The following is a 25,685-nucleotide window of genomic DNA, read 5'->3' on the forward strand; positions in this document are numbered from 1 at the left end:
TCCTGAGTGATTGGGAGTTGCGGGAAAAAAGAATAAAAATGGAGAAAATTTTTAGAAAAAACATTCAAATCAAATTAAAATCATTCAAAAGATTATTTTTCAAATTTTTAGAGAAAAAAATTTAGTTTGAGCTTGGATTTCAGGCATCATTTCAGGTATGAGATATGTGAGGTTGCTAGTTTGTCCTGTTTTCGGACATTTCCGTCGGTGATATGTAATTTTTACACCGAAAAAGTTTAAGAAGGACTGCAACTTGTGGATCCCCTTTTGGCAGAATATGGCCGGAAAACTTCGCAAAATTTACGCGTTTCTGTGACATCTTGTACTTGCTTTATTCACTCAAATATAACACGGACGTGGGTTTAGCTCTACCAAAAATTTATTATTTAAATATACCTAACATTTATTTTTTAAAGCACCTATTCACTATCGAAAATTTGTGACCGACCCAAGACACAGTTGTCATAAATTCTAATTGTGCTATAGAAAAACCGAGATCCGGCGATCACAGCCCACGGGATTCTTTTTGAGCAAAACGGCAATGAGGTGTATAAAAGTGAAATGTGTAGCCTATCGAAAAACTGAACACTTTACTTCGTCTTTATTATTTTTATCATAAATATTTTAATAATTGATTTAATTTGTGTTCGTCAAATGTAATATATTAATAAAAAAAACTAATACTTCTGTTCATATAAAAATATGTTATTTTTTACAAAATTTTTACTGTGAAAAATGTAGCTTGACACAAACGCTGATTGAGATTCCCCATGAAACTTAACAAATAGTGTACGCAATCGACAAAATAGTAGTATAATGATTTGCAAAATAACTTGATTTAACAAAATAAAATTTAAAAACTTTGATGAATGAAATAATAAGAAATCAGGTGTTTTTGAGTTGAAAAAAATAATAAAGGAAGATAACACTTATATAAAATGGACTTAAAATAAGAAAAAATTGACGTGGTAAAAAATGTGATGCGATAACACTATGTTTTTAATTAAACAAACAGATTTAGCTTTAGAAAATATAATTCACATTAATCAACCCACAAAATGCTCACATTCAGCAACTACAATGAAACAAGAAGAAAGTCATAATTTTACGCATACTGAAAATGGCAGTATATCCACGCAAACTTCTAAAAGTTCAAATGAATGTATCAGTAGTGAAAATACAAATTGTGTTGCATCGAGAGTTTCATCCTCTTTTGAAAGTCCTAGTTCACCAAATCAAAACATTATAATTCCTATGAGTCCACATGATGCTACTATAAATCTCAAGAAAACGGAAAAAAATGGATCAAAACAAGATAACACATATTTAACAAGCAGAGCAAATAATAACAATACCCCAGCTATTACAGGAGACCGTTTGCAATTCTTTAAAGGTGTGTATGGTTTTCCTGTTTTATTTGGTGGTGCCGTAGAAGAAATATACTATTTTTTACTTTTTTAGATGGAAAATTTATCTTGGAGTTAGCACGTGCACGCGAAGGCGATAAAATTGGATGGGTATCTGTACCACGAAAGGCATATTGGCCTCCTAGAGTTCTGTCTAGCATAAGTGGTAATTTTAAAAACAATATCAGCAATGCATCATTTAGTTGTAAGTTGAAATACCATTTTGTTTTGATCGATTATGCAAATATACCTACTTAAAATTTTTAGGCTCTGATGATAATAGCTCTGCTCAATCATCACCATACTCGCAACGTGATCATCATTGGAAGAAGAATATTCCGAAAAAACACGTTTCAAAGGAAATGATTATGTTCTATTACCGTCCTATAAAAGTTATTAAATTTTCAAATGAAGTTATGAAATCTGCAAAAAGAAAGCACCGTAGACCTTACGATGAAAGCAAAGTAAGTGTTACGATAATCAAAAACGAAAAAGAATTGAAGACGCAGAAGGAAACCTCAAACACAAATAAATGTTTCATAAATGATATACAAAAACTTAATGTTGTAATAAACAAAGAAAAGACTGGTAGAAAGCTGGATATTATCATACAAAAATTGAAAAGTAGAATAAACTCAGGTCTATTAAGACTTAATCATATAAATGTTTCACATCATCAACATATCTCACCAAGAAAACGAATACTCAGAGAATTTGAAAAGGTATCTTTAGAAGACACTCAAAAACTCTACAAGCGATCTCGATGTAAGACTGGTGCCTCAAGTAGTTTAAATGGACAATCACTTGTTTGTAGTACTAAATATTCATCTGCATTACCACAATCACTACAATTAACAACCTCTATGTCTAAATGTAACCAAATAGATATGAAAACTAAGACGCAACCAGTTAATTCTTTGAGTTCAAGTTCTACTACTACTACTAAGCAGGCAAATACAGAGCATTCAAACACTTCAAAATGTCAATTAGCATCACAATATCGAATTTCAAGTTACAGTATCACATCATTGCTTGGACATGAATCGTCATCATCATCAACAAAAAAAAAACAACAAACTAATGTTACAAGTTTTGATGAACAAATAACTTCGAAAGACGATACTTTAGGCTCCAACACACAAGATATCTTGGAGCAAACATTTAAGTATGGTAATTCCACATCCGTACCAATACAAAAAGGAAATGCTACTTTGTCTGCTGATAATAAAATTAAAAGTAGTTATTTGTCAGAAACATCTCATTATCAACATACTTCAGTATCTCCATCACATAGATACTCACCATTATTAGGATTGCAAAATAGAAGACCACCACTAGTCCTCAATAAGAGTAAGGTTCATTCTCCTACAAGAAACATAAACACTAGTCGTCAGCATAGCTCAAGTTTATCTCCTATTGTTGAATCCGGTATAAGAGCACTGCCAAAAAAAGGCATTTGTTATCAACAACAATTTCAACAAGATGATGCATTCAACACAGACAGCTCAAATGGAAAAGTAGAACTAACTATTAGAAAAGAAGAAAACATTGAACATAATTTAAATAACATGTATCACCCTGTATCATCCCCTTTTGTTCAATCGAATACGTCATCTTCAATGTATCCATACATGTTCACACCCCAAACATCTTTTCTTAATACATCTTTCTCATCGTACTATCAATATGCTGCAGCAACTATGTACAGAAATCCATTATGGATGCATTATCCTGCTTCTTTAGTAGGTCAATCACCTGTTCCAATCTTAGAACAATTCAATGTTTCACATAATCCAACCTGGGTTCCTATGGAGCAAACTTTGGCTACAAATAAATCTAATAACACTGGAGAAGAATCTGAAGCATTTAAAACAAAGGATGAACAAAGCTCTGGTAAAATTCTTCCTAAAAATACTTTTGAATAAATTATGAAATAATATAAATATAAAAAATCATATAAATTTTATACTAACTTTATATTTTTGTTTTTTTTTCAGATGTTCCATTAAATTTATCGAGACATTAATTTACAAAATTTATTATAATAAATAAAACTTAGTATTATGGTTTATTTTTTTATTATTAGAATGTATCATAAAAAGTTTCAAAGCGATCAGTAACTTTTTTTGAGTAATTGAACTACTTGAAGAAAAAAAGTGACCATGGGTTTTTAATGTAAAGAAAAATAAAAATTAATTTTACGCTGAATGTACAAAATATATTTTTTATAAATATAAATAAATTTTATTTTTTAACGAAATAATTGACAAAAACTGCTATTATGTGTAAAGTATTTGTGATCAAACATAATTGTGCAAGAAATTATATAGATTAAGATTTTATGATAATTGTACAAAATTAAAACAAAAAAAAATGAATCCGTAGACATAACTTTTGTACTATGTAATAAGAATTCTAAATATTAAGAAAATTGTCTCTCTAATTTTGATATACATATAAATAATAAAAGTTTATTTTTTTTAACAAAACATGTATTTTTCTTTGTCAAAAGGAATTAGGAATGTTTATGATCTCCAATATTTATTGCTTATTTATTCTGCTTTATTTTTGAGGAAGAACTTTTTAATTCTACACAAATTTTGTGAAACAAAGTTTCCATAAACTTTTTGATACCAATCAGGGGAGTGCCCTTTCAAATCAACTCTCGACAAATACGAGATTTTTGTTGTTTTCACTCCTGATGGTTCCAATAAGAAACGTGAAGCTAGAATTACACCACGAATACCACCAAGCAATGGTACGGCATCAGGATGATCTATTGAACTTTCTACTATAACACAAGACCCTCTAGGTAAATCTGTTTGAATGCTTCGAAGCACACAAAAGTCAATTAAGTTTAGTCCTCCAACCACAAATTGAAATATTTGACTTCTTTCGTTCAATTGTTCAATAACTTTTGATCTTAGGATATTTGCATCCCACAAGTGACGTTCTTTCATGATATGATGTTGAATCTAAAAAAAATATTAATTATTATTTGTTCTAAACTTTTATAAAAAAAAATATGTTTATTTATTATACTTTTTCAATGTCCTCATTTATTTCAGTAACGGCTTTCCAAAGTCTAAGAGGATGCCCATCTCCAACTTTTTTGTAAAATATGTCAATTGAATTGTCAAAAGAGTTTATAGAAACCCATCCTCGTGATCTATTTGGATAAATTATCAATATTATTATTATGTTAAAGTTGATAAACAAAAGTAATCATTAAATATTTAAATAAATAAAATATTTGCTTATATGTATACGTATATGTATACGTAAATAAAGACCTCTCTTTTGCTTCTTTTATTGTATCTTTAGTACATTGTACCAAGTATGCGTTCCAATTTCCATCACAGAGCGAATTTAGTGAAGCAACTTTTGAGTCATCTAAGTAACTAAAGCTACATTTGACGAATCTTTCATAACTTATTGAAAAAAGTGATTTGTAATGGTTTATCATAAAGGTTAAGCATTCATGAGCTGCGTTTATATCACATAGTTCCCGCGAAGTAGACCAACCTCTATTACTTTTAGGTTTAGCTATTGAACTAAGAAAAAAATAGGTGTAAAATTAAATTAAAGTTTTAGAACAAATATTTACTTGTATTTTGTTGTTTGAAAAATTGATGGCGCTAAGCACACAGACAAGTTGTAAGGTGTCATTTGGTTATACATCGAACCGTCTGATATATGTTTAAGAAAATCTAATAAATAGTAAAGAACATCACGGTTTTCATCTGGTAGAAGTAAAACAGCTGATTGAACTGCGTCAGAATGATGCGAAATCGGAAGGTCTATATGTACGAATCATTATTTAATTTAAATACATAGTTATTTTCAAAAAAAAAAAAAACTTACGTTTAAATATAGATAAAAAAGTATCAATTAATTTAGATGTTAAAACACTCTCCGGCAACTCTCTAAAATACTGTTTTACCAAATCAGCTACATCATATGCGTTTTGTCCTTCATATGTGCTAAGAGTATCGTCACTAGTTATTTCGACAATATATTTCAATCTAGAAATACGTGATTTTACTCCTGACTTTCGAAATAAACCTACACATTCAATAGCATTCAATTTAAGCCATTTTAATGCTCCTTGTATACTTTGTGGTACCGCTTGACCTGTTCTTTGTAAAACCAATAATATGGGAACGCCAAAGACTTGTTTGTCTTTGTAATCTGGAGATTTAATATTTTTTATGAACTTTGGAAGCTCCCAATGCTGCCATCCTATTTTAATATTGTAACAATATATAAAATTTTTATCATTGTATAATACATATTTACCAGTTTTATGGTTCGGACAGTAGCGTTCCATAAGCCCCGTTAATGTAACTAATGCGAGTTTTCTTATGACCTTATGATCATTGTATATAATAAAATAGATATATTTTAATAGTATAACCAGAAAATTTTTACCTGTAATTGGCCGCATGACATTGATAATAAATGTAATCCTGATATAGAAGATTTACGTCTTGGGACATTTGATGTTAAAGTTAGTGCATTTACACTTTGCTTACGATTTGTGACTTGAAAAGTGTGCCATGCATTAAAATTAATATTTCCTTTTGTAATAACTCCCTCATTTTTTCCTAAATTAAGTGAGCCGCCTCTTTTTATTGGCTTTGGAATATTTAGTGTACAATTGCTATATTTTTTTCTTTTTTTTATGCTTTTACGATTTTCTTTTATACTAATATGACATTCAGAGTCTGATAATGTTCCTTGATCAATGTTTTTTTTTTGTTTTAAAAATCGTTTAAAACGAGATTGTCTCTTACAAGTTAAAGAATTTGATGATCCTTGGCTACTATCGCTACAGAGAGAACTATCGTCTCCTTTTGATTGCTGAACATGTATTGGATGAATATTATTATTATTAGTAGTATTAACGATTGGACCTAAGAAATGTGAACACGATGTGAGGGAACCATGATTAGGACTTGAAAATGGAGATGTTGGATTTGATTTGGAATAAAATAAATTTAATTGTTCTGGTCTTTTGTTTGTTATTGAAATATCATGTAGAGCACGACTTTGACTCTTCCCTTTTTTTTTTGTTTTTATTGATTCAATTTTTTTGAAAAATGATTTAGCTCCATCTCTTAATCTTTCACTTCCAGTTCTCTTAAAACTGTTTGAAAATTTATGTTCTGTTCCATTTGGATGAACTGCTAATCCAAGAGGCAGAGTTGAAAAACTAAGAATTTCAATTGTGCTTATGTCTTTTCTAAGAAAAAAAAAACACACATGTATTTAAAAAAAATACATATATAAATATTAAGACTAAAAAAGTTTTTAAGGTTTAACTTCTTAAATTGACTGACGCCATTAATGGATAACGGACGACTTATATTTTAGTTACCTAGAAAAAGACTCATTAGAAGTCTCGCTTTGTGTATCAATTTGAGGTGAATTTACATGAATTGGCCCCATTTCCACGACTCTAGACCACCGTCGAATTTGTGGTTCAAATGTCCAGTTTTCACTGAGAGCGCAATTTTCATCATCATCTGACTCGTTATCCTACATTTTTATGTAGATTTTAAGTACTTTTTTTTTCCTAAAACGCTGTGTACTTACTGCTAATGTTGAGGAACTTTTTCTTTGTAATTCAACCCTTATTCTTGCACAGTTATTCAAAATAACGAGGCGCCTATAAAGGGATTGCAAAGCATCATTCTCCAAAAAACAATGATCTCTGCCAACTGTGCTTAAGTCAATTGGAAACAAATTTTCTATTCAAGAGCCAAAAACTAATTATAAATTCATTAGTAAAGAAAACTTTACCAATTTACCTTGAAACCATTGTACGTATTGTGGAAATCCAGCAGCGCGCAACCAGGTACAAGCTTCTAGAGCTTCAATTTCTTTAAACAAAAACAAAAAAAAAAATAATAAAAAATAATGACATTTAAACCTAAGTATTGTTACCTACCCGCAAGTTTTTTTTCTCTCATTTTTCTCCAAAGTGCTTCAGCTCGTCGAATGGACCAATTTTCAATCTTTGTAGAAAAACTTCTGAAAAATTTATAATCCTTTATTACAGACATACGCCGTTGCATATTTTATTATTTTGATTTATTTTTACAAATTTAAACTAACAATAAAATAACTGTTGCTTCGCTGTTAAAAGCGCATGCGTTACATGTATTTTCACCAAAAAATGTAAATGAAGCAAATAGTCAGATTTATTGATTATTGATGAATTATATTATTATATACATTCTTATGTTATTATGCAGCATGAAAGTTAAATTCAGTTTTGGTTAATTTTTAAACGTAATCCGTTCGCTTTCCTCTATTTGGATAAAATAAATCTTCATCATATACGGCATGTTGAGATTTTTTATTTAATATTTCAGTTCGTTTTCTTCCACGAACTGGGTAAAAATCATCTCTTGGTTCGAAAGCAGCATCTATTTGTTTATTTTTTTTTCCTCTTGGCGGTATGAAGTCCATATATGGTCGATAGTCTAATGAAAAAATTTAAATGTTTAGATGTAAGTAAATGTGTTTTAAATATTAATGCCACAAATCAAAACACCTAAATTTATGGGGTAATTCGATTCTCTTCTCAAAATTATAAAGTGAGGTTCTTCAGCTGAATTACTTTGCTTGTTTTTTGGTAAGCTCAAATTGGGATCTAATTGTTTGGATTTTGTCAATAAAAATACCTTTTCAGAGCTCAATCTGTAAATAATTGAAATTGTAACATAATGAAAAGAAAAGATACATAATAATTTGTTACAAATTCGATAAATGTTTATCCTGTTCTTGTTTTTGTGGCTCTAGTTCACAATTCCAAATTATTTGGAAATTATTATTACATTCCTTCCTCCAATCACTGCCAAATCGACCTGTGGATCCAAAGGGTTGTAAGAATTTATTTCCACTGTCCATTTGATCGTTATTGTTGATAAGATCACATTTTATTTTATGCACAAAATGAATGATTGCGAGTAATGTAAAAAGTAGTCTCATGTTGATCTGACTTCTTTGAATGATATAAAAACAATGAATCAAGATTTTTACTTGTATTTTCTTAAATACTACCCATTTATTTTTCTTATCCCACAAGGATTTCCATTAGGATAATCATGTACAACATCACAAATTAGATTAAAATGACACGAACTGGCTTGGACTTAAAATGGAATAATATAATGTTATTTTTAATGTAACTTGTAGTGTTCAGACCATGAAATAAAATGTTTTGTGACGACAAATCAAAGACAAGTTCGTCTTTGAGAAAACAGTAGATAATGACAAAAAGGAAAACAACAAATCACATTTTTTGAGAATTTATTTATAGTTCTTAAATCTATGTTACACCAAACATCCAAATTTATGTATTAATTAAAAAAAATATGCATTTTTGATATTGTATTGTTTTTTTTTTTTTTTTTTTTGATAATCTTTGTAAAAATTTATAATTTTGCTGATTTTGTTACATCAGGAAAACATGTGTAGCCTGAATTAAGGTCACATCCACTTATGAGCAAATTCATTAAAACCGATGTTTGTGTAGATGGTTTTGTACATAAAAGGTATTCCTGACTATTATCTGGTTGGCGTTTCGCGTTCGACAAAGTTTTAGTTGATTCTATTAGTTGTTTTATAAAAGCTGGTGTCTTAACAAAATCTTTTTTGCTTTCTTCATGTTTCGGACGTTTTTTCTTATTCTCTGCCATAATAACAGTCAGGTTCGGACGTTTTGTGGATACATTTTTTGAAATACGATGCGCAATATCTTGTGATCGTTTTAATGTATTTGTTGACAAGTTCAAAAGAGGTTCTTCAACCTTCCAATTACATGCATCCACTAGATTACATAATAAAAATACAGTACATTATAATAATATTCATTAAGGTTTATTTACCTTCAAATTTTTGCTTCAATGATTCAACAGGATGCAAACATTTCTCTGTACTTTTGTCCAGAACTTTTTTTTTTTTGTTTTGAATAGAAACCAACTCTGCATTTAAATTCATATTTAATATTTTAAATGAATGGGAACTGTTATTTTTTTACCTTCGGACGATTGATTACTTCTTTTTGATTCTTTTTCTGGTTGTGTCCCCCCCCACATTAAATCATCTGACATTAGTAACGGTAAATCTTCTGTTTCATTCATAGGAATATATGGAGCACGTAAATCTAAATCATCTTCCATGGTCAATGTTATAAATGCTAAATCGTTTTCCGGACTACCCAGTGATGGCATGCTGCCTTCAGGACTCTTTATAAAATAAAATATGAAAATTATTATATGAAAAAAAAAAAATATATATATATATATATATAAAATTTACCTTAGACAATTCTGATCGCAACAGTGACAGAGGTAAATTATTTCGTAACTCATCTCTATGATTTATAAAAGGATCTTTCAATTTGCAACTATTTTGCTGGATTTTTTCGTCCATACAATTACTATTAAAAATATTTAAATTTTGAGGTTGTTTTTGAATAGATTCTTGTGAAACAAGTGCCATATCATCTGGTAAAAGTGCATCATACATATCATGTATAATAAAATCGTTGAATATATCTGGAAAAGTTGCTACGGTCTCTAATGGTATACAACTATCACCAGCAGTAGGTGCCAAATGTGTTAAATCATCGGAATGATCTTTCAACACTAAAATGAAATATATATATATGAAATATTAGGTATGCACATCAATCAGTATGTACAAACTTGTAATCTCAGATTTATCTTCCCCGAGCATTAAAAATCCTTTGTTCATATCTTCTGTTCGCTTCGTGAAAATTTTTAGCGTGGAGTTGTGAGGTCGTGGCGTGTTCTTTTTTTTGAGATTTTCTTTTGCTTCTGTTGTACTAAATATGGTAGCAGTTACAGAGCGTCTTAGAGAATGAAGTGGTTCTGATCTTTTGCCTTTTAATGTGATTTGGCAATTCTTTTCAACCAGTAATCCAGGTATATTATTTTTTTTATGTTGATTTATTTCGATATTTTTATTTGCTTCTAGTTGTGCATGCGATAAAATGGAGCTTTCATTTTCAATTCCGCTGAAATATATAGAAAATAATAAAAAAAATCCCTAAGTAAGGTTGTATGTTTCTATTTTCAATATTATGTAACAACATTAATAAGTTTTTTTTTTCGTTGTTTTTCAATATGACTTAAATTTTTAACTTTTTTTATATTCATAATTATGATAAATAATAAAAAAATAAGAAAATTAATTTTACTTTTCCTTGTAATATAAATGTTATGTAATGTTTTGCAATTTGAAGACTATCAGCTTGCTGCCGTTGTCTCGTTCGTTTACGGACTGTGTTATGTTATTTGTACTTATATACAACTTTGTTTGTAGTATTGCTCTAGAATTGATCAATACTACAGTGTAGTACAGAACTCATTTCAGCTGACACGTTTTCTCAGAGAGTAGGTAATTGTATTTTACTCTCTGTTCAAAGTATATACACACATAATATGGATGGATGATGTATTTATGCATAGGGTGAATATTATGGAAAAAGTTTTTCTCTATGCATAAATAATATTAAATAATGTTTCATACAAAAAGATTTTTGGCACAAAGTTTTAAAAATAACTTTGTGAACTTATAATTTATTAATTGACTCATGTAAAAAATAAATTTTACCTGATTGCATAGTTAATGCAAACAACACTTGAAGGTTTTTGTTTCTCATATAAAACTGTGGCTTGAGTGACTACCCAAACATAACCACCATATCTTGCAAGATATCTGTATCGTCTAGTTTCTATTTGTCCTTTGTTAATTACTAAATAAAAAGAATTATGTATTAGAAGTTTTACAATTAGGTTGAAATGAATACTTACGTGATTTGAAAATCAATAACATATTCTCTGAATCTTCTGCATGATGCAGAATAAACAAAGATGTTGATAGTAAATGTTCTGGCATGTAGCCTAGTAGATTTAACATTCTACAAATACGAACAATTTTGTGATAAGAAATTTGAATACATATAAAATAACAATAACTCACTTGTCATCAACATATTTAAACTTCATATCCAAGCTGTGTTTTGTCAAAAAGGTCGTGAAACCTAAAGGTGCTTCTATATTTATTGGATGGGGTAAGGGTCTAGCGATTGCAAGTAAATGACGATTTTTCGCATCACAAACAATATGTCCTGTTATATGAATAACCTTATTGTAAAGACCAAAGAGATTTAAAAAAATTAATAAAACACATAATGAATATGTAGGTAATTTGATTACTTTGTAAGAAGCACTTTTAATATTCACACTTCTTCCCCTACTTGTTAGTGTACATTTTAATCGCAAGAAGAAATCGCGTTTTATCTCTGGTTGAAAATCTTCACAATTTGTTCTATTTAGCACTTCTAAATGGCTAATATGTCGACCATGAAGTGAGTCACGAAGTTCCTCATGATCACATTGATGAGTATATTCCCAAATCGGTTGTCCAAGCAAATCAATCTATAAGATTAAAAGGTATTTGAGCAAATTTAAATAAAATAACCATCATATACATACATGTGACAAGCCAAGGAATTCATGAATATTTTCAGATATATAGGTAATAATTCCATCCTCTGATAGGATTAATAGAAAACCATCTAAAGTATTGAGGGTTTGAGTACCAGTAAATTTCGAAATCATCTTGACATCTTTCTCAGAATCTATATTGCAAGACAAGTTTGCTTTGAATGGAAAATATATGAAAATTAAAAAAAAATTAAATACATAACTTAAGTAACTTAAACATACAATTTTTTAACATATTCTGAACTTTCAAATATGCAATTGATAAACGCATAATTGATGCTTTGTCTAAATGCTCCACCTCTTTTTTCTGTAGTGGCAACAAAGTTGCTAAATCATTAAATATGTCACTTTCTCGAGATCGGCGGCAACGTGCAGCATCTCTTGATTTTTCTTTCCGCTTTTCATTGTTCCTTAAAAAATAAGAAATCGTATAGTGTAATCACTTAAGCAAGATGATGAATATATTGACAATATTATCCTACTCCTTCTATATGTTTACTCACAAAAAGTCCTCCATGTCAATCACAGTAGTAAATTGACAAGGTTCACTTCCTTTAATTCCATAGCAATATGTAAAATCTTGAGGCTCGGTATTAAAACAAGGAGGATATGTTTGAATATATGTAAAATCATCATGTAACACTTTATTATCTTTGTTACTTTTAAATGTTCTAAATTTTTCTAAATGGGTGAGTTGAATTTGATGACTTGTTTCAAAACTCGCTTCCATTGTGACGTTTTTCCAATGCTCATTATTATTCTTATAGAAACATTTTTTATTGTTGCACATTAAGGGCATGATTTTGAATTTTTAAAAAATAATAATAATCAAAAATATTTTCATAAATCAATATTACGATAAGATAAGGATGTAAGGTATCAACACTTTTAACAGAACCATTTAGAGCGTTTATTAATAATATTAATAAATCATTTAATATTTATAAATATCAGTACCTTGTTAATCTTTAACTTTTTAAACTTACTAAGGCAGTTTAAGTATATCAAAATATGAAGGTCAAATAGGAACAATGGCTTTACAAACCAGTTTTATAAATGTATGAAAAAAAGTAAAAAAAATGTTTTAACTTCCTTTAATTTTATTATTTTTAATACATTCATGATTACCTATTTACATAATTTATTTAACCACATCAGAAACATAGTAATAACTATAAAATATTCAGAAATATCTCGTGTTTACCTTCGTTTCTCTTTTTCAGGTTTTCTGCTTTTTTGATTGGCATTAGCTTCGTACATTTTCTTTGTATATCAATTTTGAAACATAAATACTTTAAATATATAACATATATCTATTCTGATATTTTAAACTTTCTTTTGACAAATCTTTAAAACGATAAGACTATTTTTAGACTTATTTATTGTCATATGTAAAACTCATTTCGAAAAAAATTCTCTTTTAATGTTCATTACAAAAATATTTTTCAAACCTTAATAAAACTTTATCAAAAATGTCGCTTACACATTTCCCCCCCCCTCAAATTGTCTACGTAAGAGGAGTATAAAGTAGAGTCATAAAAACGATTTTCACATTGGGCAAAATAAAAAGGTAGTGTAGGTAAATAATATTTATTTAATATTTAATTTATAAATAAATAAATCTAAAGATTAAGTTTATATAGGACAAACCAATGAAAATGACTTCGTAAAAAAATTTCCTGTAAAAATACAAAGAATAACACATTTATTTTTGTTTCGAAGTAACTCAAAAAACGGTAAAAATTAGCGCTGTGAATGACTTGTTAATTTGTTTTTTTAAATTTAAATAAATATTTAATTTAAATTTATTTGAATACTTTCGAGAAGGGATTTTTGATTTCAAAAATAAGAATAAAATTGGTTTAATACAATAGGTTTGTAAATGAATGTAATTTTTATCTCAAATGCGAATTTTTTTTATAACGAGTCAGAAAATGGAATGCATTCATTGGTCTTCTGTACGTATTCTTTCTTAAATAAATGTAAAACACCTTAAGTTTAAGACAAAGTAATCAAATAAAAAACACTGAGATATTTCATATTTTTTTTATTATTTAGCAGAGTTACAATTGTTAAATTTAAAATTGTTATAGTATATATTTATATGGTTTAAATATATATGTTATATTTGTTAAAAAATTGCATCCAATATTTTGTTTATAAATGTTATAATTATAAATGTTATTAAAAAAAAAATATTAAAGGCACATGAAATATATTTTGTTGAATTAAATTTGTATTTTTTAGTAAAATTAGTTATTTTTAAAGGTAGTTTTAATGTTTCTGTTTTTTTTTACCAGAATATGCTTATATCGGCTTTTTGATAGTGTTTTCATGTGCTATTCTTAAACGCTTTCTAAGTTCATTAGGAAACTTTTCATAACATTTCTTGCATACCGGTTTTTCATCGTACTCATAAAATTTGGACTTTTGATCGAGTTTATTGTCGCAAACTGAACACGAGAAATGATGAACACACCAAGCTTTATTCAGAGCAGTAAAAACTGTAACCGATGATAAAATACATGTAACAAAACATGTTTGATATTTATAGTAAAATATGTATTATTTACCATCCCCTGCTATGACTTGGTTACAAACAAAACAGAGATTTCCAAAGAGCTGATGATAATGCGTTTCACAATAAGCTAATCCTCTTTTTTCGTAATGACGATGTCCTAAAAACGGTTTCTCACATTTGGCACAAACAAAGTGCTCCACATGCCAATGTTTACCTAAAGCTGTGACCACGCGTTCTTCAATTGGGCGTCTGCAAGCACCACATATAGGAATTCCCATTCGATCATGGCATTTCAAGCAATAAAGTTCGTTCTAGAAGAATATTTTGAAACTTAGTTTCATAAAAAAAATTATACAGATAACAAAAAGAGCTGACCATATCATTAGCTGCAAAGCCTGGACGACTTTTAACTTCACGTGCAGTGGAGTCAAGTTCTACCCCACAACTGGTACAGTTAAAATGATACCCATGATATACTTCACCACGGAAACGCAAAGGTCCATCATCAATAATTCCGTGGCATTTATGACACATGTATTTTCCCAGACCTACAGCTTTTATATTTGCATTACAATCATGGCATAATGCTTTATTTTGATGGCGCATGAAACCCTGTAAGTACATTGTAAAAAACACATACACAACATTATAAATAAATATAGACAATAAACGCATAAAAATGTTTTACCGAATCAGCCAACTCTTTATTGCACAGCTCGCATCGGAAACAGTGTGCATGCCAACTTGAAGCCATTGCTTTAATGACTCGTCCAATTACAAAATCATTACACTTGTTACAACATGGGGCAAATAAAACATGAAAGTCACGTTCACAATATTTTCGGCCTTCGAATTCGTAAAATATCCCATCTTGAAATGTACGAAAGCATTGAGCACAACTAAAAAAATAATACACTACTTGTCAAATGAAATCATAATATGGTTATTTGAATATTGTATAATTACACAAAACACTGAGTGTGCCATAATTGACCGTTTGAGTTTACTATTTTTTCCTGTGGTTCAAAACCTTCATCACAACGGCTACATACCATAGAAACCAAGGACATATTTGGCATGGTATTTCTATATAGAAATATATGTACTTACAGTTAAAAGAGAATTCTATTTTTGCTTAATTGGATTTGTTAAATAATTATAATAAATTCTTAAGAGAGAAAATTTTGTTCTTTACCCAGTTACGGGAGACATCAACTTTGATTTGCTTAGTAAGAAAAAATATTCGTAGGTGTGACTTAAAAATTTATTTTTAGAATTTCTATGGAAAAACCAGATGCAACATTAAACAATAAATAAGGCTAAAATATTGTATTTGGCTTAGGTGTTCCACTGACTTTAAATAGAGAATATTAAAATTTAACTTTTGACTTAATAAAGAATTTTAAAAATGAAAAACGTATTATGAATAAAAAAAATTTAAATATTCATTTACGTGAGGAAAATATTTTATTAAACGCAGAATCAACTTGTAAATACCAACACATAAACATGTATTTATATAAATATGATTTTCTTATTTAAGAATTTTGGATAAGGGTCAAATGTTTTATTTTATGTATTTATTTAAATAAATATGTAATACTTTCTAATAAAGACTACGTATAGTATTAAAACTTAATAAAATGTTAACAATTAAAACTGTATTTATTTAAATACTCAACCTATTTTTAATTGCATTCTTCCTGTCGCTCAGGTTGATTACGTTTTCGTTTCAAATTAAAATATGTATGTGTAGTTTATTCAAAAAAAAAAAAAAAAAACAACTAACGCAACTTGCTAATAAGTTTTATTTATTTAAATAAATAAATAAAATGCTTTCATGTAAATAAGTATTGTGAATCTAAAGAAAAATGTCGCATTTTGAAATTCAAACCAAATCAAAACAAATCGTCGATGACATTTTATGTAAACAAACAAAAAAAAAATCACAAAATATCTATCCACAAATAAGTATTTACATATTTATTCACATAAATAAACACATTTAAAATATATTTTTTTAAATTCCTTTAAACGCAACGCTTGTAGCCCAAAAAAAATTATTCAATGTTATCGTGAAAGACATTAACACATCCTCTTTTTATTTATATTCATAACTTTTAGGTATTTAATTGATTAAAAAAATTAAAAAATAAATGAAATATTATTGAAGTATCTATTAAATATTTTATTTGTGTAAAGAAAAAAAAAAGTAAATAGACACTTAAACGTTAAAAAGAGTAATTTTAATTTACTAAAAATACAAATACACCCAATTGTTTAATTTAAGGAGGAAACTGAAGGTATGAAAGACATAAATATGTTTTTACTTTATATTATTTATTTATTCTAAATTATTTTTCAGATTTGCAAAATGATTCGATTCATTTTAATACAAAACAGAGCAGGAAAAACGCGTTTAGCTAAATGGTATATGAATTTTGACGATGACGAAAAACAAAAATTGATAGAGGAAGTACACGCAGTCGTTACTGTTAGAGACGCAAAACACACTAACTTTGTTGAATTTCGAAATTTTAAAATCGTATACCGTCGATATGCTGGTCTATATTTTTGCATTTGCGTTGATGTAAATGACAATAACTTATGTTATTTGGAAGCAATTCATAATTTTGTAGAAGTGTTAAACGAGTATTTTCATAATGTATGTGAACTGGATCTCGTATTTAACTTTTACAAAGTTTATACAGTAGTGGATGAAATGTTTCTAGCAGGAGAAATCCGAGAAACCTCTCAAACTAAAGTTTTAAAACAACTACTGACATTGAATTCTCTAGAATAAAATTTAATAAATAGATGTATACAAATAACCTTTTCCTTACAAAGTATATGTAATAAACACAATATTCATACATATGAAACAAAATAATGTTTTAAAATAATAAAGTTACAGTGGGAATTTAAAGGGTGTTTTATTCTTTCTTTTAAATGTTTTTCTAATTTTTTTTTGTTTCTATATCTCTTGAATTATGAGCTCCATCTTTTGAAATAACTGGAAGTTTTTCATCTTCTTGATGCATTGGATCCACATACTCGTTTGCTACTTTAGTGTCGGACGTTGGTATTGTCTCTTTTTCGTCATTATCATCTAGATTTTGATTATAAACCGTCGGATATTTAGCAAAGCAGTCTTGCATAGTTTGAAAATGATCGAAACATTCCGAACCCTTGGGCTCAGCTTCACTGTAATGAAAGCAACTAAATGCATCACGAAACTCTACTCCACAAGGTCCTGTTGCCATTCCACCCAAACAAGGGCAGTTCCAGTTAATGTCTCCATTGGGCAATAATAAACCAGGACTGGGTTCAGATTGCGGTAGTTCAACTGTGCTATGCTGAGCATGGTCTTCTTTTGTAGCAAAAACTACCTTATCTTTACCAAATGACTTGCACGATGACATTAAGCTTACGACAATGCAAATGAATGATGTACCTCGTTAATTATTCTCAGTATGATAAATTTACAAGGTGTATCTAGATAATTGTGGAACAAAATTAAACTTGTTCTAAGTATTCGAATATATTTCTCTGTTGCTTTTAATACAATTAATCCCTGTCCCTGTTTATACTCTTTTATTTCTATATATGATGCTCCACCAACTTCTCCAAATAAATTTGTAATATTATTTTGAATGACTCCTAACAAATTCGAAGAACTTAGTTTTTCTGATTTTAATTTAATTTTACTAAAAAGTATTTAAAGAAAATCAATAAAAATTTAGGTTATGGTCTGCTGTTACTTATATATGAAGGTCAATACATACAATGCGACTTCAACATAGCAGGACATTCCTTCTTAATTATGACACCATTAGCTTCTATATTGCTAAAAACTGAAAAGCAAAAAGTTCACTTTATGTAATGCTCTGCCTTCAAAAGTATTTGGTGCGGCACGAATAAATACCGTACTACTAATTGAGTTGGCTGACATTGATAATCTTACAAATACCGAATCTTGAAATATCAATTCCAGCCGACCCGATCGAAAGGTAAATTTTATCAGAAGTCATATGATACGCGTTACAAAATTAAAATAATTTTACACTCAAAATGAAAATATTTTGTGTAATTTCTATTTTTTGTTCACTGTCGATTTACACAGGTAAATATGTAGTTTAAATATAAAGTTCATCTAAAAGACAAAAAAATCATCTGAAAAAATATTGATTTTTCTTCTCGTGACTTTATTTTTTCACAGCAAATGGAGATCAGTTTGTTGTGCTTAAAACTCCAAAGTCTGTGGAGTTTAAAGGAACTATGGCAATGGCAACTCAAACGGTGAATTCGATATATTGTTCAGCATTGGGATTATCTATACCATCCACAAATAGTTGGGAAGGTCTTTTAATCAACGATCCCTTTAACACGGCAAAAGGAGTGATCGCTATCGTTATTGACGGATTGAATGAGTTAGAATTTAAAGTATGGAAGTTCATTGCAATAACATTACAAAAATAAAATTAATTGTTATTTTTAGGAGTCAAAATCGTTCGAGATATACGGAAATGAAAATCCAATCAGTGCTGCTGCAGAAACAATCAAAAAACACGATGGATATGTGGTTGACTTGGATTTGAGAACTAATGTCAATCAAACTTTGGAGACTGTTTTTGGTGTAATTGAATCGAAACAAAAGTTCAACAAGAACATCAAGACAAAATCAAAGCAATCTCAGTTTTTAATTAATCAAATTGCATTGATAAATGGTCTATCTGAAATGGTTAGCATATTCTTAAAATGTTATGTTATAAAATATCATATACATATTTTTTTTATTTACAGTTGGAGGAAAATTACAATCATCTGCCAACAATGATTGTTGTTCGTCTTTCGTTAAGAGATTTAAAAAATGTCAAATATAATGAAATGGATGACTTAATTAAACTTTTGCAAACATCTATTGAAGACTTGACCAAATCTGCAGAGAAAGCTTTTAAGAAAAATGCTCTTGTAACTCTAATAACTACGACAAATTCATTCCAAAAACGCGTAAGACGAGCTACATCAACTTCCGATGATGAAAAGTTTAATATTGCACCAGCGTATGATAAAAACTACCCCGTGGTTTTCAATATAATATTTTGGTTTTCAATAGTTATGATTTTTTCATTGTTTGCTATATCTTTAGCAATTGGAAACATGGACCCTGGTCGAGACTCCATTATTTATCGTATGACATCCGGTACTAGAATGAAGAAAGATAATTAAGTCACATGACTATATTGTCAAATATGTACGTGTTAAATGTGTTGCAAATTAGTCGAGCAAATTAAAAGAGGAACTGTTAGAAAAAAAAAAAAAAAAATAGAAATATTATTATGTAATCATTCTGAAATGTATGTATTTTACTGTAGTTGATTGAATTCTCTTAAGCCCCTCTTTTAGTGTGATATTTTATTCAACTTTGTAGTTTTTCTTAATCTCCAAGGTCTATATTAAAAAAGGGTCGAGGTTGAGATAAACCTTGATTGAAGAGTAGGTTAAACGATTCTCGCCAGTAAAACATTATTGTTCATTATATTTGTCTTAATATGAATAGTTTATTTCAAACACTTAATCAATTTTTATTTTTTCGAAGAACCAAATGGTAAATATGCATAAGGTTGTATATGTTTCTTACCGAGAGATGTTTCCTTTCTCATTTTTTTATTGTTATTTATAGTTTTGTTAGCTTTGTAAGATCTAGCCATTCGATGGATACCTTTACTTTGAGTCTGAGTATGTTCTTCTTTTTCCGATTCAGAATCATCGGACTCTCGTGCTCGCTTTGTAAAACAGCTGGACTTTCTAACAATTTCTCTTAATTTGGTTTTTGGTTCTTCAATAATTAGACGGCCATCAGGTGCTGTTCGAAACGTGACGTTTTTTGCGACATTGTCTTTCACATTTTCATTATTGCAATAGCTTTTTTTGTTTTTAAAAGAAATTTTACTAATTGCATTGATATCTGTCAAATCGAGAATTTTTTCTGCATTTTCTTTGATATATATTTTATCATTTTTCTCTATTTTTTCATTAGAATCTTCATCGTCGGTATCGACTTCTGAGTTGTCAGAGTCCTTTAGAACATCATTAATCGATATAGATTTTAATTTACTTTCAAGTTTCATTTCATCATCGACCAATGCATTGTTTTTATTGCCAGTTTTAGATTTATTCAAGCCTTTTCTTATCTTCTTGAGCAACTTATGTGTTATGATATCATCTCCTGGAACTATTTTGGTTATTTGCTGAACAGTGTAGTACTGACACAGTTTTTTCAACAAATGACTGTATGATAAACGGCAAAATCGTTTGGTGTCCGGTACCATTTTTGAAACTGTTGCAACTAAAGTATTTACATACTTATTAAGGGATTCTCGAGGAATACATTTTATACATGTAAAAAGAGTACACAATGCGGATTTAGCTTCTATACGATTTTTACTTTGAACAGATGTATATATGTTTTCAAGAGCAAGGTGTAACGTTTCATCATTTATGATACCTCCAAAAAATTTGAAAATGTAGTTAATACTCCAAATTGTTTTAATTACGAGGTCAGAATCCTCTGATGCAAATCCAAAAAGCATCAAATGGACAAATTCATCGAATTTATTTGCATCGTTAAAAGTTGTACCGATAGTTTTTATCATATCAGTACACAGTTGATTTGATTTATCGGGGTTATTAGAAAAACAAAGAATGACCTCACTAATGCACTGCTTAACGAAGCTTGAGTCACAACTTGGCTTTGTGATGTCTAACAAATATTTTAAACATTTTAGACGTGTAAGTTTTACGTTGTCTCCGTTCAACTCCCCGGTACTCATCAACAAATGTTCTAAATCATTTTTCTTCTGAGATATAAACTTTTTGCAATTTTCGTTTTCATTTGACAAAATACAGCAAATGATTCTGTAACCTTTTTTTATTTTTGGTGAAACATTTTTGCTTTCTGTTATTTCAGTAGTATTGAATATGGGTTTAACGTAGTCTTCATATAAAGCAATCATCTGATCAGGACTCAAATGTATTGCAAAGCACTCTATAATGTCGAATATCATGTTGTATGCAAAATCATTTACATTTGTTGTTTTCAAACGATTATATGCACTATTAAACATTTCATTCAATGCATCGTTGGGCGTTATTAATAAAAATAATTTTATTATACCCAATACATTTACTCGTAAATCGTTTTCATAACTGCCTTTTGGTTTTGTGATATACAAGTTGAACAAAATTGGCAGATAATTTCTTGCATATTTGCCAACGGATTCAGGGTTTTCAAATGAAATAACGCTTGGTATCAATTCTTTGAAACCATCTAAAATTGGTGCTCGTAGATACAAATTTTCACTTAAAATTGTTCCCACGGTCCTAGCAATCATACTAAATTTTTCAATGTCTTTCGGTTGGCGACAAAATCCTGGAAACAAACCCCAAAGTTGGCAACAGAGTAATTCATAAATATGGGATTCGTTTGGCTTTCCAATAGCTTCAAAGTGTTTCCATTTCTTTAGGCATATAGATGCTAATGGCACAATATCAGTGTAAAAATACTCCAAAGAAGAATTTCTTAAATTTTCTCTAAGAAGAGGTAATATCCACGAATTGTCGATTGATATGTCTAAATTTTTATTAGCTAATGGAATAGCTTCCAAAATATCTCCAATATTCAGGTTTTTGATTGCTGATGAAATACAAATTTCGATTTCTCGACGATCATCTCCATCAGTGCTGTATTTATTTGAAATTAATTTCAAAGTTTCCTTCAGTTCATTTGAAAATCTTTTGCCATATACTTCGTAAACTGTATCAATAAATGTATATACATATGTTAAAATATATACCTATAATTTATATATTTAAAAAAAAATACATACCTGTTGAATATAAAACAATAATATCCTTTTGGTATAATGCAAAAGGATTTTTTAGTGCCTTTAACAAGTAATTCAGAACCTCAATCAGTTTTTCGTCAACAACTTCAATGTTAACTAACTTCAAAATGGCATCCTTAAGAATATCTTTGAGGACATTTGTAATAGTTGTTCGGATTTCAAGATGATTAGATGACCATAATTCAATTACTAACAAATGAACAAATTGTGTCAACAAATCTGAACATAATATTGGATTTTTTTTCACAATAAATATATAGCCTTTTTTTAACACCGTTATCCAAGCAACGGTTTGACGGACGTCGGAAGAATCAGGTTGTAAACCAAACACTGCAGTAATTAATCTAGCTGCCATCACATCCGAAAGTTGACACTCTTCTGAATCAAAAAGCGTATAAAATGCTTGATAACAATGCATTCTTATCAAAGGATTCGAAGTTGAAGATAGAGAAAGAAGACATTCACAAATCAATTTAATATCGTTTGCATCCAAAAATGGGAAACATTTTTCAACTAAGCCAAGAGTATGTAAAACTGTTACAGGATTCCCATTCAACTCGTTAGCAGATAAATGTTGAATGCAGTATAGAGTTACTTGTTTGCTCGCTTCAAATGGAACTTTTGTGGTGTAAGATATTTGCTCGAATCCAATCTTACATCTGCTTAGGAAATATGAAACGGAACTCACTGCTGATTTTCGAATTTTCGGCTTAGAGTGTGTTGTAAATGCCAAAAGAGCATGTAGCAGAGGTTTCATATCATTGCTATTCCATTTGCCAAAGTCTTGTGTACTTAATAGAGTAGATGTGCAATATATAACATCAATGAGACCAGAATGTCTATCATATTTTTCAAATGAATTCATTAATTTCAAAAATATCGTCCTGCAAAGTGTAAATTTGTCTTGCATTACGGCAGCAGGTACTGCTTTAATGACCAACTTCATTAAACCAATAATTGGGTCGGCTCGATTGACTTCATTCGTTATAGCCAAACTATTTATGAAAGCTAAAAAATATTCAGTTGATGTTTCGTTCCCTTCTTCCTCTTTTATTGTTTCAGTGCTAGCTGCTAAAACTGCAACCATTTCCTTTTGACGTTCATTTAAACTATCACAATCAAGCAATTTGCTAAATGAAGCGTTTGTGTTTGTGCTGAAGCTTGACAAAAAAGAACGTACTGTTGTTGTTGGGGCATTAGAGTACATTGATTCATTATCATCCATATCATTAAATTGTCGAGGTATTTGATTTAATTTGCCTACGCCATCTAAGGTCAAGCATGTGCCACTTACATTGTTGAACCGAGCTCGATTACGATAGACCTTTTTAGTAGGATTCGAAGTCGATGATTGACCACGTTTCCATTTCTGATTATTGGTTTTTCTTTTTAGTTTAGAGCGAATTTTACGCATGATTATTTCACTGTAAATAAACAATAATAGTGCTTCACATATTCAATGTTTTAATTAGTTTTATCTAAAATACTTACATAATTTTATTTTGATTTCAATGATGCAAAATATTAATTTTACAAATCAAATATTTATTAGTTAATTCATATGCTATTTATTAAATAAATACCACGTTGATTTTGAAAGTCCATGTGGATATTTTTATTTGATTGTCATATTTAAATATTTATTTTTGAATTAGCAAAGTATTTGTTTTTTTTTTGTATTTGTTTGGTGTTTCGTGAAATTTTTATTTATTTAGGTTCATTTTTTGTTTGTCTAGGCATGACTTGCGCGTGAAATATTTCGGAACACACTTAAGTAGCCGAGACCTTTACTGTCGGCTCACTGTTTTTGAAGGTTATTGTTTGAATGAGATAAATCCGATCGTATTGACCCTCGTCAAAAATAGTCAAGACTATTTTTTTATTTATAAGTTTTTTATTTCTGTTTTTTTTTAAATGACGTTAAAATGTTTATTTGTTTACTTAACAAATTTATTTATTTATTTCTAAAAAATATAAATAATTCTTATCAAATATTATAAATGAAAAAGTTAAAGATTTTAACGACTTTCCGGCTTAAGTTTTGGAGGATTAAACAAACCTTTATCTTTCTTCTTTTTTTTGTTTTTATTCTTAGATTGAAAATCATGCCAACTGTTGACTCGTGACTGACGAGACTCTTCAAAATTCCTTTGCCATTCTCGTTCTGCTTTCAGAGCTTCTTCTTGTTCAATTTCCGCTTCACGCTATTTAATAACAAATATGAGTTCTAATATTTATAACCATATAAACTAATACAATACATCACAACTAACCTTGCGTTTTCTTTCCTCCATATCTCGCACATCTAATTGTTGTCGTTTTCTGTCTGCAAAAAGTTTCATAACTGTTACGTAAATTGTGTGCTCGTATTTTTCTGGATTATCTTCGGGAATCGGAGCATCTGGATATCCATCTTTTTTGTTTTTTTTACGTTGCTGCAATCATCATGTCCGTACGATCTTTAGCTTCTTCATATATATCCATGCACTTTTTTCTAGACACTTCATTTTCTAAAATTTTCCATGAACGGTTCACTATGTCAAATGCATCCTTAGCACGGTCTCTTTGATCTGTATTTTTGTCTGGATGAACCAATATGGACAGGGTCTTTTATTTCAAAAAAGGGAATGTAAGTTGGAAGAAATTCATTTTTTTTTATAAATAAATAAATACCTTGTACTTTTTTTTAATTTTTTCCAATGGCATATTAATTTGACTTGGTGGAATTTGCAAGACTGCAAATGGGTTGAGATTAAAATAACTACTTCCTTTCCGTAGTAATCTATTGATTTGTTGTTCGGATGTAAGAACCGAATCGCGTCTTTCAATATCCTTGACCTGAGAAAATTATTAATCATTCCAATTTATACAGAAAAGAGCAAACAGCATAAACGAACCTCTGCATAAAATAAATCAAAATTGTTTGAATATTCAGAAGAAGAGCTAGGTTGCTGCCACATTATTTAATATTTGAATCTCTTTCTCCTCCAAATCATCAAATATTTATTTATAGTTATCATAAATACTATCCCTCATTGCCATTAATTTTTTAGTCTACCCTACTGTCGATTTTATTACATACAAGTATTTATTTTTGTGTGTATTTAAATTAAAAAATGCAAAATATTTAAAAAAGAATCATTAAAACGTATTTACGATTATTTATGATATTAAAATTATTTAATTTTTTTAAACTACTTTTTTGAAGTTTTTGACTCAATACCTAATTTTTCATCAAAATTTAAAGCAAGTTTATTTTAATGTAAACTGGACTTTTTTTTTATCGTTTTTCAATCAAAGAGTA

The 25,685-nt window shown here is 29.2% G+C and overlaps 7 protein-coding genes across 10 annotated transcripts; 2 read left to right on the top strand and 5 right to left on the bottom strand.

The window, feature by feature from the left end:
- Positions 1–580: 580 nt before the first annotated feature.
- LOC134835969 (protein hairless) lies at positions 581–3,542 on the top strand. Its single transcript, XM_063851039.1, has 4 exons — positions 581–1,393; positions 1,462–1,611; positions 1,674–3,299; positions 3,404–3,542. Exons 1-4 carry the CDS (start codon positions 994–996, stop codon positions 3,430–3,432), a joined length of 2,205 nt encoding a protein of 734 aa, XP_063707109.1. The 5' UTR covers positions 581–993; the 3' UTR covers positions 3,433–3,542.
- A 266-nt stretch (positions 3,543–3,808) lies between these two features.
- LOC134835968 (rho GTPase-activating protein 7-like) lies at positions 3,809–13,449 on the bottom strand. Of its 4 annotated transcripts, none has more exons than XM_063851036.1 (18): positions 13,158–13,449; positions 12,176–12,363; positions 11,942–12,108; positions 11,663–11,884; positions 11,427–11,590; positions 11,258–11,364; positions 11,058–11,199; positions 7,360–7,442; positions 7,220–7,291; positions 7,005–7,159; positions 6,787–6,947; positions 5,838–6,651; positions 5,706–5,775; positions 5,271–5,648; positions 5,014–5,206; positions 4,700–4,960; positions 4,449–4,575; positions 3,809–4,381 (listed from the first exon to the last, which is right to left on the bottom strand). In XM_063851036.1, exons 1-18 carry the CDS (start codon positions 13,211–13,213, stop codon positions 3,959–3,961), a joined length of 3,783 nt encoding a protein of 1,260 aa, XP_063707106.1. In that variant the 5' UTR covers positions 13,214–13,449; the 3' UTR covers positions 3,809–3,958. The 4 variants fall into 4 exon arrangements, with proteins under 4 accessions (XP_063707106.1, XP_063707105.1, XP_063707108.1 ...); XM_063851035.1 differs by lacking the exon at positions 13,158–13,449 and adding an exon at positions 12,457–12,799; XM_063851038.1 differs by lacking the exons at positions 3,809–4,381; positions 4,449–4,575; positions 4,700–4,960; ... (6 more) ...; positions 7,220–7,291; positions 7,360–7,442 and adding exons at positions 8,806–9,246; positions 9,305–9,400; positions 9,457–9,664; positions 9,738–10,066; positions 10,127–10,458 and having other exon boundaries at positions 13,158–13,439.
- A 564-nt stretch (positions 13,450–14,013) lies between these two features.
- On the bottom strand, positions 14,014–15,945 carry LOC134833110 (LIM and senescent cell antigen-like-containing domain protein 1). Its single transcript, XM_063847313.1, has 6 exons — positions 15,670–15,945; positions 15,441–15,560; positions 15,163–15,373; positions 14,850–15,086; positions 14,527–14,785; positions 14,014–14,457 (listed from the first exon to the last, which is right to left on the bottom strand). Exons 1-6 carry the CDS (start codon positions 15,684–15,686, stop codon positions 14,261–14,263), a joined length of 1,041 nt encoding a protein of 346 aa, XP_063703383.1. The 5' UTR covers positions 15,687–15,945; the 3' UTR covers positions 14,014–14,260.
- Positions 15,946–17,431: 1,486 nt separating this feature from the next.
- LOC134835308 (mitochondrial intermembrane space import and assembly protein 40) lies at positions 17,432–17,896 on the bottom strand. Its single transcript, XM_063850180.1, has one exon. The coding sequence runs from the start codon at positions 17,894–17,896 to the stop codon at positions 17,432–17,434; it is 465 nt and encodes a 154-aa protein (XP_063706250.1).
- A 544-nt stretch (positions 17,897–18,440) lies between these two features.
- Positions 18,441–19,830, top strand: LOC134835058 (ATPase H(+)-transporting accessory protein 2). Its single transcript, XM_063849909.1, has 4 exons — positions 18,441–18,597; positions 18,694–18,917; positions 18,973–19,215; positions 19,278–19,830. The coding sequence occupies exons 1-4, from the start codon at positions 18,546–18,548 to the stop codon at positions 19,701–19,703; spliced, it is 945 nt and encodes a 314-aa protein (XP_063705979.1). The 5' UTR covers positions 18,441–18,545; the 3' UTR covers positions 19,704–19,830.
- A 50-nt stretch (positions 19,831–19,880) lies between these two features.
- Positions 19,881–24,006, bottom strand: LOC134835057 (RRP12-like protein). Its single transcript, XM_063849908.1, has 3 exons — positions 23,873–24,006; positions 22,364–23,805; positions 19,881–22,290 (listed from the first exon to the last, which is right to left on the bottom strand). The coding sequence occupies exons 2-3, from the start codon at positions 23,793–23,795 to the stop codon at positions 20,060–20,062; spliced, it is 3,663 nt and encodes a 1,220-aa protein (XP_063705978.1). The 5' UTR covers positions 23,796–23,805; positions 23,873–24,006; the 3' UTR covers positions 19,881–20,059.
- A 331-nt stretch (positions 24,007–24,337) lies between these two features.
- Positions 24,338–25,435, bottom strand: LOC134834414 (dnaJ homolog subfamily C member 8-like). The gene is given in 5 exon segments (XM_063849062.1): positions 24,338–24,585; positions 24,655–24,820; positions 24,822–24,988; positions 25,055–25,219; positions 25,279–25,435. Coding segments are annotated over 5 exon segments (747 nt in total). The 5' UTR covers positions 25,342–25,435; the 3' UTR covers positions 24,338–24,399.
- Between the last annotated feature and the right edge of the window lie 250 nt (positions 25,436–25,685).

Source organism: Culicoides brevitarsis, chromosome 3, assembly GCF_036172545.1.
Source record: "Culicoides brevitarsis isolate CSIRO-B50_1 chromosome 3, AGI_CSIRO_Cbre_v1, whole genome shotgun sequence".
Taxonomy (NCBI): Eukaryota; Metazoa; Arthropoda; class Insecta; order Diptera; family Ceratopogonidae; genus Culicoides; species Culicoides brevitarsis.